The following is a 12,754-nucleotide window of genomic DNA, read 5'->3' as shown; positions in this document are numbered from 1 at the left end:
GTAAATGAGGTAATGTTTAACCCATGAGACCACACCTGCCCCCCCTCCCCCCCTGCCAGAGGACAGGCTACACCTGATCTGTCTGGTACTCGGAGGCTTCCGATAAGCTTTCGGAAAAGCTCAGAAAGTTCTCCTGGTATTCAGAACAAACAATCTCAAATCTGTAGTGCCTAAACTCCACTGCAAACGTGCCGAAGTAGCACAGGAAGCACATCACCAGACCCCACTGGATCCTGGAAGCATGCATGTGAATGCCCTGCGCCATGAGGATGAAATCTGGAAGACGAAAGTCAAGGAGAATTAGTGGGAGCAGAGACACCAACCAGGATGATAGAAAGCCAACAGGGAAGACAATAAAATCTTAACAAAGTCAGATAGATGACAGTCAACCCAGCCAGCCATCATCAGGAGAGGGTAAACGTGGAGCCAGAGATGGAAGGGAAGTCAGGTGTCCAACAATCCCCGTGGAGGACAGCAGCACTCCTATACGGACCAGGCTTCCTGATCCCAATTCAGGCTGATAAATATTTACAGAGGGAAAGACTTAAGCACAGGGAAGTCAATGACTTGCTTGAAAATCCAACTAGCCAGTGACAGAGCCAGCAAGCTGGGGATCTGGCTGTGGGCCCCTACCTGCCAGGATCCTCCCAGTGGGAACTGGATCAGATCTCTGCACCACAGGCAATAGGAACACCTTTCAACCTATACCGTGCAATCTTTCATTCTCTTTGGATCACTTGCAAAATCACCCCTTTCTATGAAATCTGGAAGCATCAGTCTACACAGTGCGGCATGTTATACTGAAAGGAAAAAGACTGCTGTCAGAGCCAGAAACTGTCTTCCATGTACCCATCTATGTGCTCTTACCATGTATTGCCTGGCATCAAGGTCTCAATGCTGTGCTTGTGATTGTGTTGGAGTACTCCATAAAAGCAATTCTCAGCTTCCCTAAAGCAGAGGACACCTACCTGAGTTGGGGACCTCTTCCTAGCCCAATGCACACCTCCTCTAAACCTACTGGCTCTTCTGTTTCTCAGGATTTCCTCTGCACTCCAAGAATGCAGGTTCACACTCTTGCATCTTGCACAGGTAAAACAAGCAGCCTCTCCCATGCTCTAACTGCATAAAGCAGGTAATCAGAGACTTTTTGTCTTGACCTTAGTGTGAGCAACCACAGCTTCATTTCAGCAAACAGCACTGTGTGTCTGGCTTTAAGGATCTTCTGCTTTCCTTGTAGTGCAAGGGTTATGCACAAGCTGCTTGGGATGGGATGCCAACCTCAAGCCTTTGCAAAGCCAGTAGCAGGGCGTAGTGGGGGGGTGGGACTTCTGCCTCAGCCTGCTCCTGTCCACAGAGGGCCCAAAGCTTTCAGTGCCAAGCAGTCGGCTGGGGAAGGCTGGGCTGTGAGCACCCAGCATGCCAGTACAGGAGCAGCTACGCCCTGGCTTACCCAGTGGATCCTGGCAGAAGCCTCCAAAGACAGCAGTGCAGCAGCCTGGCCCAGCTCCCTGCATGCAGCCCTACCCCAGATGCACCTTGGGGGAGCTATGAGCTTGGGGCAAGGGGAGGAAGGGAGCACCACAAGAACCAGGCAAAATCCCATGTTACCTACACCAAAGTGTGATGATCAGCTACACATTTTTCCAAGGAAGCTTAAGAGGGTGACTGATGGCACATCTTCACACCAATCTTCTATTCCTCTGTATACCGGCTGAAATGTTCACAAGCAGCCAAGTGATTAAGGAATTGTTTTAAGCACAGGCTGCTCCCCGGAGAGGGGGATTAGCTTATTCCTCACCATTTATTCTTGTGCTTTTGTTTATCCCAGCACTAACGTTGATGCAACTACACAGTGAATGGATCCACCCTAAGCAAAAACCCAGGGCACGTGAATGCTTGTGCGAACAGAAAGGCTGGAGTGGGGCTGAAGGGCACAAGGTAGAGAGGAAGCCACATGTACATCTAGTCTCAGTGACCACAGACCCCACAGCCCAAATCCCACTTGTAAAGCACCTAGTCTTAACCCGAAGCCCACATGACTGTGATAACTATGGTAAAAGGCAGAGCTGGATGTAGCACCCCGCAACAAACACATTTCAACAAACACATGAAAATCTCATCTTCAGAAACCTGATTTCTTCCCTTGTTCCTTTGTTCTCCTGAGAATTTTTATCTCAATATTTTGCATAACCTTAAATGCTACTGTGTAGGTAAGCAATGGTGCAATTACATTACACAGATACTATTCAATATTGGATATCACTAAGAAGTTTTAGAAACATTTATGAAAGAAGTGAGCCCATCTGTGAAGCAGTGCATCCTGGCAAAACACAAATAGCAAAACGAGCTAATCATAGGACCATGCCATGAAGACAAGCTGAGTAGCATTCCTAAATGCTTTGAGATCCTAGGACGGATGTGAGAAGAGCCAATGTTCCCTGCTGAAAAGAGTGTCAGACACGTATGATACCTGGCTTCCCAGGGTGCAGGACAAAAGGATACAGAGCACCACACAGAGGGTGATGCTGGCCGATAGGGCTACTCTTGGAATCCCGGCTTTCCGTCCCTCGTTCTTCAGGTTGACCTTGAGGGTGAGGGCAGACTGGATCCAGCACGCCAGGGTCCCAAAGCCAAATGTCAGTGACGTGCCCACATTGTGGATCTCTTCATCGTTGGAAAGCTGGGAACAAACAAAATAGTGATTGTTTGGATGCAACAGGAATTATCCGCTAGCTGCCTAAGGTTGCTGCTGGGGTAGGAGAGAGAAGAGTAGGAATCAATGGGGTGAGACAAAGATGCTCTATCGTTTCTTCTGGCAGAGGTGTAAGGTGTACATAACCAAGGTGGGTTGACAGCTGTCACAGTTGAGCAGATCTTCTGCCCAAAGCCCAAGCACAGTGGAAAATGCAGTTGCTTGGGGACTGCCTCTACAGCTCTCTGACAAGACTCACCAACGCAGAGCTCAGAAATAAAGCCTTCCCTGGCTCAGTGTGATGGCCAGGGCAGGCAAGGACAACCCATTGGGTCTTGTACAGCTCCCTGAAATGGAAGCAAACTGTGCACCCTTCAGTGCCAGCTGCATGGAGCAGCACTTCCTGGGGCAGAGGGAATCCAGAGCCCTGACACCTCCATTGAGCTAGCACAAGCCAAAACACATGGTCCTAGTTTGGGAAGTTTCTCCCACCAAAAAGCTTGACTGCTTGTTCCCCCTCCTGCCCATGCTTGACCATTGGTGTCTGAGGCAATATGAACCCAAGCTCTCTGGAGTGCAAGTGCTTCTCTGTTCCTTGGGGTACCATGTCTCATGGGACTCAGTGACTGTGCAATACTGCAAGGCAAAAGGACAGCCAGGTTCAGTGAGCAAGATTCTGTAGAGGTCCCTTAAGGCTGCAAATTCATTCAGAAAGCCCAGGATGGACAAGACTTAAGCCAAACAATTTCCCTTCTCCCTCTGTGTGAGGCTTTTCTAGAAAAGAAATCAGCAGTCTGCAATTCCTCCCTGCAGCCTCTATTCCTGTTTGGTGATTTAAAAAATTCTCATCAAACAATCTAGTTACTGTGCTTCCACTGATCTCTCCCCTCTCCTCCCTACCTTGAGTTTTTCTTCAAGGGTAGGTCCAAATCATAGTACAGGCAAAATTGTGATTGAGCTGCCTTTCCCAAGGTAGCCTGCACTGCAAGGGATTCACAGCCATAATGTCCTTCTAAGACACCCAATCTGTAATTTTCCATAAATATTGTTTAATGCGACATTCAGCTTAGCAGTCAGGCAGGGAAAAGCATGGACTAACGTCTCATTACCACATGCTTTCAGGGTTTGGCAAAAGATCTAAGCAAGGATACAAGTAACTAATAAGGAGTGGATAATTAGTTCAGAATTTATAACCAGGCATGATTCAAAGTATCCACTTTTAAATAACGATCATTTGCTTTGAGGAGCAAAAAAAAAGAAGAAGAGGTTGAAACCGCTTCCTAGTGCCTGCCCTGTATCAGAAATACTCTTCTCACACTTAGAAGGCTCATAGTTCTTAGCTGGGAAGGTCTTGTGAAAAAACAAGACTCCGTTTTTGACTCGTGCTGTGGAGTTAGGAAGACCAGGTCCAAAATAGTCAAATTATCTCACACCTCATAAAAACAAACAAACAAACAAACAACTGTAAAGGACACAAAGTTCCTGCAATTGCTCTGCAACCCAAACAGTTACTCACCCTTCACAGAACAAGTACCTTTTCTGTATTGGCAAGAAACACAGCTCGTGCCTGCAGGAAAGAAGCCAGCCTAGACTGACCTATCTCAGTTCCTGCCATTACTGGGGGTCATTACTTGCATCCCAGTGAGTGGCAGAGCATCAAAGGGATCGGGAAACCCAAGTGCCACTGATTCTAATGCCTTGATTTTCACTGCAGACCTAACAGACACTCATTTATCACAGTGGGCACCCAACCATACAGAGCAACGTTGTGGCACTGACAGCTTGTTTGTATAATGTTACAGAACAGATCGAGAATTGGAGGGACCTCAATGTCACATTAGAGGCATAGCACTCCTCTGCTGTGTCCCTCTCGTGGCCAGTCTGAGGACAAGCAGGAAGTAGATTTAAACAACGTATGTTTTAAATGAAGGACACTGAACTGTCTGCTAAATCTGTATGAGCAGCTGTGCATCTGTCTGCACAGATGTGTACGTAAACTTCCAGCTCAGTCCTTCTACCCAGGAGCATCTCTGCCAACTCCCAGGGCTCAAAAGATTCAATAGTATCCCTGTTCTGCCTCTTGGCAGTTCAAGTGTAAGCACACAAGTGCAAATCCTGCTGGGAATACACGAAACATGCTTGTGGTTCTTCATCTCAGCACGCCACTGGAACCATGTAAGTGGCAGATAGAGGTGGCAGAGCAGATACAAGGAGGCAGTACCTGCTGGGGTGGGTGCATAGCCAGACACATCATCTCCTGAGCTCACATCACAGGTAGTTCAAAGACCTAAGCAGATCTGATAGACAAGCAGGAACCTCACAGCACAGACACAGTGGTCCAATCCTGGAGTGCAGTACCTGAAAGTTGCCCAGTAGGGTCATCCCAAAAGATGCCAAGCATAACGCCACCAGGCCACTGATGTTCAGCCAAGGGTTTAGCACCTTTGGCTTCAGCTGAATGAAGCGCAGGACAGCCACAACAAGTGCTGAGAAGGAAAGAATGCAAAGTGCATTATTAGTAGAACATGCTGCAGTTACCGCTTGGCTGGGGGCTCACGGACCCCTCACCATCTTTCCACCCAGAGGTGAGAGCTCACTGCAGGCCAAACTAGCTTAATGCTTCTGCATGGCCCCCTCCCACTTAGTCATGGACAAGACTAAACACAGGAAGCATTTCTCTTGTAATCCAGTTATGCCAAGCTCCCACAATTCCTTTTCTCACGTTGTTTTGTCTAGGAGCTGGGTTGCAAATTTTCTGGGGGAAAGAAGAGCACCTTCCTACTTGCCTGTGAAGCCCCCAGCACAGTCTATCACATACACAGCATGCATTCACATTGCAGCAGCTAGGCTTGCATCATTTCAGTCCACTCCCAAGCACTGAGGTCTCTTGGAGGAGGTATACTAAACCCCACCTGTATTAGAAAATGTATGAACAGCAGATACGTATTCCTGCGGGTTTTACCATAATGCCCACTGCCTCCTCTTCTTCTCTGGAAGAAGTTGATGGTGCCATGAACATAAGCCAAAATATTACACTAGTTTTCCACAAAGACTGGAAGAGCAGTCCTTCCAAGCTTACAATTAGCCCAAGCACTATGATATGATATGATATGATATGATATATCATACATGATATAAATAATACATGATATATCACATGATATGCCACAACCCCAGGAGATATTCACATCATATATTCTTGCCCTCCCTAGGGAATGCTGCATGGACATGCTGCATGGGCATTCGCTGATGCTTGTCTGCAAATTTGCATTAGCAAATTAGATCTATATTTTCCACAAAACCTCTGGTATAATACCAAAAACATGGTTTAGAATAGTAAGGTCACTGTAAGTGAAAAATATCCATCTTTATCTAAACTGCGAACTATGTTAGAATTTACTCTCTCACTATTTGTCCTAGTGAATCAATCCACTCCAAATCCTTGAAAACAAGAGAATTTTGCTCCCCCCAAAAAAGAGAATTTCTGGTTTTCATCCCCAGGTAATTGTTTTGGACAGCCACCCTGTGACTTGAGCTCACATGCAGGAACTCTTTAATTTCTATTTCTCCAGGGTAGGATCGTGAAATTATGTGATCTTTCCCTAAAATGCTGATGGGAATGACAAAAGGGAATTAAAAGGTCACCTTCCAGCATTACATGCCTTTTCAATATTCAGCAATGCCTATGTTTCTAGCAGGTTTCTGTAGTTTTCCTCTCCTATAGCAAGGGCTTTGACACAACTAAGATTGCCAGAGGTACAAGCTAAAAGCAGCTCTCAAAAGCACCCAATACAGCAGAGGAAAGCACGGCGTTATTCACAAAGCAGAGATAGAATAGAATATTTCATTTGGAAGGGACCAAGCAGGTGCCTGCACCCAGACTGTTGATAAACGGCCCTAGAATTGAAGCCTGAGGAACACTGCTGGTGACCAGTCACCAGCTAGATTTAGCCCCATTTACTACAACCCCTTCAGCCAGTTCTTCACCCAGCACACTGTGTACCTGCTCATCTCACAGTTGGACAACTTGTCCAGAAGGGTGCTGTGAGGGATAGTATCAAAAGCCTTACTAAATCCAGAAAAACTACATCCACTGCCTTCTCTTCATCCACTAGGCAGGTGACCTTATGATAGAAGGATATCGAGTTAGTTGCACAGGAACAAAGTTGCACCATTTGTGAACCCATGTTGACTGTGCCTGATGATTGCATTGTTCTTTAACTGCCTTCTAATGGTATCCAGTATGATCTCTCCACAATTTTTCCAGGAACTGAGGTTAGACTGGCAGGTCTGTAATTCCCTGGGTCTTCCCTCACGCCCTTTTTGTAGATTGGAATAACATTGGCTAGCTTCCAGTCAGCAGGGACCTCCCCAGACTCCCAAGACCTTTGGCAGATGATTGAGCAGGGTCCTGCCATAACATCTGCTAGCCCCTTCAGTACTCTGGGATGAATCCCGTCATGCCCCAGGGACTTGTGAACATTCAGCAGATATAGCTGGTCCCTTACAATTTCAGTGTCCACAAATGGAAAGTCACCATTCCTGCACTCGTGGTCCTCCAACTCAGGGGATCAGGCAGCCCAAAGTCTATCACTATTACTAAAGACTGAGGCAAAAAGCACATTGAACGCCTCTGCTTTACCTTAATCTCTACTAGTCAGTCTTCAACAAGTAGCAGTCCAATGTTTTCTTTAGACCTCCTCTTGCTATTGACATACTTAAAAAAGATCTTCTTGTTATCTGTCACAACACTGGCCTGTTTCAACTTTAATTGAGCTTTGTCCTTTCATGTCTTCTCCCTGCATCCACAAACCACAGTTCTGTAATCTTCTTGCGAAGCCTGACCTTGCTTCAAGAGATCATACAGTTTCTTTTTCCTCTTGAGCTCCATGAGGAGTTCCCTGTTCAGCCAAGCTGGTCTTCTGCTCTGCTTGCTCAACTTGTGACACAGCTCCTGTGTTTTTAAAACGTGGTTCTTAAAGACTGACCAGCAATTGTGGACTCCTCAGCCCTCAAAAGCAGATTCCTAGGGTACCCTGCTAAATAGCTTAAAGTTTGCTTTGTTGAAATCTGGGGTAGCAACTCTACTGTCCTTTTTTAATCATGACACCAAAAATTTTAAACTCAACTATTTCATAATCATTGTGGCCAAGACAGCCACTTACCATCATATCCCCCACGAGTCCCTCTCTATTCACAAATAGCAAGCCTAGGTGGGCACCTTTCCTAGTGAGCTCATTGAGTACCTGTGACAAGAAGCTATCTCCTACAGACTTCAGGAATTTTGAAGATACATACAACAGTATGATATTCCCAGTCGATGTCTAGGAAGTTGAAATCTCCCATAAGAACAAGGGCTAATGATCCAGAAATTTCCCCTAATTGCCTATAGAATAACTTATCAGTGCTTACATCCTGGCTGGGTGATCAGTAGTAGACACTCACTACAACATCTCCTTTGTTTTCCATTCCCCTTATCCTCACCTAGAGGCTCTCAACCACATCATCACTAACTGTAAGGGCTGTACGATCAAACCTTTCCCTTACGTAGAGTGTGACACCTCCACCTTGTCTGCCCTGCCTGTCCCTCCTGAACAGCCTGTGGCCCTCCATCCCAGCGCTCCAACTGTGGGACTCATTCCACCAAGTCTCACTAATACCAATGATATTGCAGCTCTGGGAGCTGATCAATGCTTCCAGTTCATCCTGTTTGTTTCTCATACTGTGTGCATTGGTGTACAAGCATTTCAGATATGTTCCTGATCCCTCTGTGCTTCCAAGAGCAGTATAAATGTTCCCACTAGCATTGCCACCCTCTGGTGATGCCATGCCAACTCCTGGTTTACCTCCTGCAATCCTGTCAGTAAGCCCTTCCCGTAGAATGCACCAGCTTTGGCATGCTTCTCTGCAACCTATTTAAATAAACTAAAGAAGAGAATAAGAAAATGCATTCACAGCCTGAGATAGCACCTCCTGGGTTGGGGTGGAATCTTAGCCCTCAGTAGGAGACATTTTGGAATTCAGCAAGGAAAAGGATGGTGGCTGTCCACATTCCAAGTAAGCATCCTTACAACGAGCCCCGAGAAATGCAGGTTTCCTGTTTCATTTTGCACTGAGAGCTTCCTTTCTTATATCTTCCATCTGTCCCATTCTTTTCCACTTTAGGGAGTGTAAAATTGGCCGCTACCTGACAAAACCAGGAATTTGGCTGCGTGTCCCCCTTGAGAAAAGAACATCCTGTAACCAGGGACATGCAGGGGCTTTTGTTGTTCCCTGAGCCAATGAATAGCACTTAACAAATGTGAAACATCACAACCACAAGGAGAAAAAGAAAAGAATAACTCTGAACTACTCTTAAGCTTCTGTGCTCCTGCACCTTCTATCAGCCTCTCTTCATTAGGTCTTTGTCTAAAGCATAGCCACAGCTCAGTATTCCAAAAGCACAACTACTAGTTCAGTATTCATTTAAGAAAACACTGTGATTGTGCCTACAGTGAAGTCACACCTTATTGTTAACCTACTGAAAAAGGATGCAAGTCTTTCACTAAACTGTAGCATGATACTTACTCTCTGTCTATAACGAGGCACTCCACATTGTATTCATCTGCAATAACGTTTGCTGATCTGCTAAATAGCTACTCTGCTAAATAGCTCCCTGAATAGCTTGAAGTTTGTTTTGTAGGGTAGCAACATCCCCCATGACAGATTTGCAGTCTGGAGGTTCCCTGGTTGTATTTCTTCTTGCAAGGGGAAGAAGCAGCAATGAAAGCACACAGTACAACTTAGCTTCAAAAAGCTGCATGTCTTTTTTTTGCCTGCCCTTCTTCACACCAGCTACTCCCCCTACACTCATTCAACTGCTATCCTCACGTCTACGCAGATCACATGGTGAGTGAGCATCATGCCAATTCCTGCCCTTTCATAAAGCCCTCGGACTCGCTGGGACTTGGTGCAGGTCCACAGAGGCTGCTTGAACAGTGGTCTGCAGAAATGGGGCCTTACCTGGAAGCAGCTGAAAAGGCAGCCATGTATTCACTACTGTCAAACAGCCATGTTAACATAAGAGGCAGCATGCAATGCACATGTTGTTTTAAGTGGCTTGGGGGTCAGAACTTTAAATCATATCATCATAACCACATTGCGCTGGGTGTCAGGCATATAAATAAAATGTGTGCAAGACCCTGCCTTAGCACAAGCTGGAACCAGAATTATTTCTGCTAATATGTATATGTATTGGCTCAACATGTGTATCAAGATCTAAACTTGAAACAAAGGCATACATGGAAACAAAGCATAAGGATGCCTCAGCTTCCTAACCTCCACCCTGAAGTGATACTTGAAAATAAGGAAGATCATGTCAAGGTTCATATTTAAACATATTTTATCAGGTTTTATATCCCAAGCCTCATTTTCATTATGTCAGATTAAAATTGTTACGGTATCTTACTTGCGCACGTACAGGTCTGGATTAATTTCAACGCTCAACTCAACTGCATTTCCCAGGTTTCTGAAAAGAAACATCGTGCCTCTCACAGGCAGCAGGCATGGAACTGGAACCCACCCTTTGAGAAAATAGCTCAGAGCAAAACTGAAAGCACAATAAATCGTCCCAAATAGGAAAAGATAAATTCAAGTACCACTAAAGAAGAGCAGATCAAGGTTAAAATAATGAATTATTTACCATTTAAGTTTGGGATAATTTCTTCAAAATAGCTACATCTGACAGTGACAGTTTTAAGAACCAAACACAGACATATTTTGTCAAGTACTTTTCAGATATTTCTTCTCTTTGTGGTGTTTCCCTCTTACTTCCACTGCTGGAAAATGCCAGTAAACTTCCTAAATTCCATTACTAAATCTGTGGAAGGGGTAGGGTAGAGGGAACTTCAGCATTGATGATATTTTGCATAATCAGTTGCTGCATTTGCCAATATTCCCATTCAATTATCCCACATTCACAGCATATAACAAAAACCCACCATACAATGAAAAACAGTCATGCAGATTCAAGGCTAAGATGAGACAATTAAAAACATGAGAATAAATCAGAAACCAATAAAGTTTAAATGAATCTTGCTTCATTCTGTCTTTCTACGTATTAAGACAAAATAATACTGTCTTAATCAGTAGTAGTCACAGTTTAAATAATTTTGCATCATCAGATTCAAGAACAATATGTATGGGATATTACTTATGTTTCACTGACCGCTTAAAACAAATTATGAGAGAGAAACATTCCCTTTGTGGTTCCTACCTAGAAATGCCGCCATGTTCATGACTTGGCTAAACACGCAGCTTGCAGGAGGTGTGTCACCTGCAATACTTGGAAAATATAAAGTGTGTCATTGTAACTCTAGGATGGCAAAGACACATAAATAACAATAATTAATCAGAACAGTAATTGAAAGAAAATAATTCACTTACCTTATATAAGGTGGTCTTTTGGAACCAGGTTTCCTAAGAGACATAAGTGCACAGGAACAAAGATTCAAGATTTTCTTTCCCATTTAACTTTCATTGTTTTATTATTTTAAAGAAACAAGTTATTGAATGTAAAGTCCACAACCAGCTCTTACCTATCTGGTACATTTAATGGGAGAATTTTGTTATCTTCCACTGCTATAAAGTACCTGTCAAAAAAAAAGAAAAAGAAAAAATATTAAAACATTGTAAAACCTCGTACTGGCTTCAATTCAAAATATCACTCAAACAATACATTAAGCATCTCAAGCCCACTGGCAGGATCTCCTGGAGGCAGCCTGTGTTTCCCTCTGCTCAAGCAGGCTCACTTCCCAGCCTAACTATGTGCCTTCCTTTGTGCTACATCTGTTTTGCAAGGTCAGGTAGACAAACAGGGGCACTGAATTGAACTGCCTTAAAAATAACCAACCAGGGTAATGTTTTAATTTTTAATCTGAATCACTGAATAATTTGATTCATCTGGTTTACCACAGTCCCCCCTCCGCAGAAAGTGTTTTAATACAAACAGAGGGGATGGGACAAGAACAATAAGCAATAGGGGTCAGACAAACAGCTTAAGCTACACCTGCTGCTGTAAAACAACATCCACAGACCATGGCCAAAGCCATATCCAAGCCATATAAGGAGGATATATGCTCAGCTCAGGCTGAACATAGCGGCTGATCACACATTTATGGCTTCCACATTCATGCTGCAGTCCTCTGCATGCCTCGTGTGCATTTTGGTAAGAAGCGTTAGTGAGAAAGTGAGGTATCAGCATTAAGTCACTGGCAGGTTGTCAGTGCAGTGCTGGATGCAGTGGATTTTTGAGTTTGCACCCCAAAGCAGGGCCTCAGTGCTTCAAGAGCTCTCCTGAGTCATTCAAAGAAAATGTGATGAAAGGGAATTTTTGCATTTTCGTCTGTCTCTTTTCAGGCAACTCCCAGTAACATGTGCCGGGAAGAAAGCAATGTCCAAAACTTGGCCTAGAGAACACAGAAACTCAGGGATAAAAATGTGACCCTGCAAGCCATGAACTGGCATGGACTGGCCTCTGGCCCTGTCATGTGGCTTCCCAGCCCCACAGTAACTCAATGATAGAGCATCCCCAAAAGGCACTCCATACTGAGACGCAGCCCACACCACAGTGGTACTTCCAACTGCCCCAGCCTAACTTGCTCTCCCAAACAACCAGCAGGAGATAACTTACACTATCCATAATCCAGCTGATGTAAACAGGGTAAACACAAGGGGTAAAAACATCCACACGCTGCATTTCTTCCCATCCATACCTGCTAGAAACAAAGAACAAAGTAAAAACAAAAGAAAGAGGGCAGAGGTACCAGCCAGCCTTGGTCTCCCTCATTTGAAAGCGGAAAGAGCATCCACACAGCAAGTGCCAAAGCATCCCAAAATCAAGCTCCTAATGGCCAGGCAGCAGGCGCTGCAAACCTTTTGTACTGTCATTCCTGGCATAAGGGGTTAAACTGCTGCACACAGGCAGCATCATTGGCACTGTACATAAAAATCAAGGCACAAAAATCCTGGAGCTGTGGAGGGGGAAACTTCGCAGACACACCTACATAATCTGAGTGGTTTTCA

The 12,754-nt window shown here is 44.8% G+C and overlaps 1 protein-coding gene across 1 annotated transcript; it reads right to left on the bottom strand.

Annotated features, from left to right (window-relative positions):
* Positions 1-60: 60 nt before the first annotated feature.
* On the bottom strand, positions 61-12,442 carry TMEM150C (transmembrane protein 150C; the record flags this gene model as incomplete). The annotated part of the gene is made up of 7 exons (XM_082482603.1): positions 61-276; positions 2,503-2,680; positions 5,051-5,178; positions 10,947-11,014; positions 11,117-11,149; positions 11,269-11,322; positions 12,363-12,442. 7 exons carry the CDS (start codon positions 12,440-12,442, stop codon positions 68-70), a joined length of 750 nt encoding a protein of 249 aa, XP_082338729.1. The 3' UTR covers positions 61-67.
* Between the last annotated feature and the right edge of the window lie 312 nt (positions 12,443-12,754).

The sequence above is a fragment of the Vanellus vanellus genome (genome assembly GCF_965231255.1).
Source record: "Vanellus vanellus genome assembly, chromosome: 4".
Taxonomy (NCBI): Eukaryota; Metazoa; Chordata; class Aves; order Charadriiformes; family Charadriidae; genus Vanellus; species Vanellus vanellus.
This window is presented reverse-complemented; position numbering and strand designations above follow the sequence as displayed.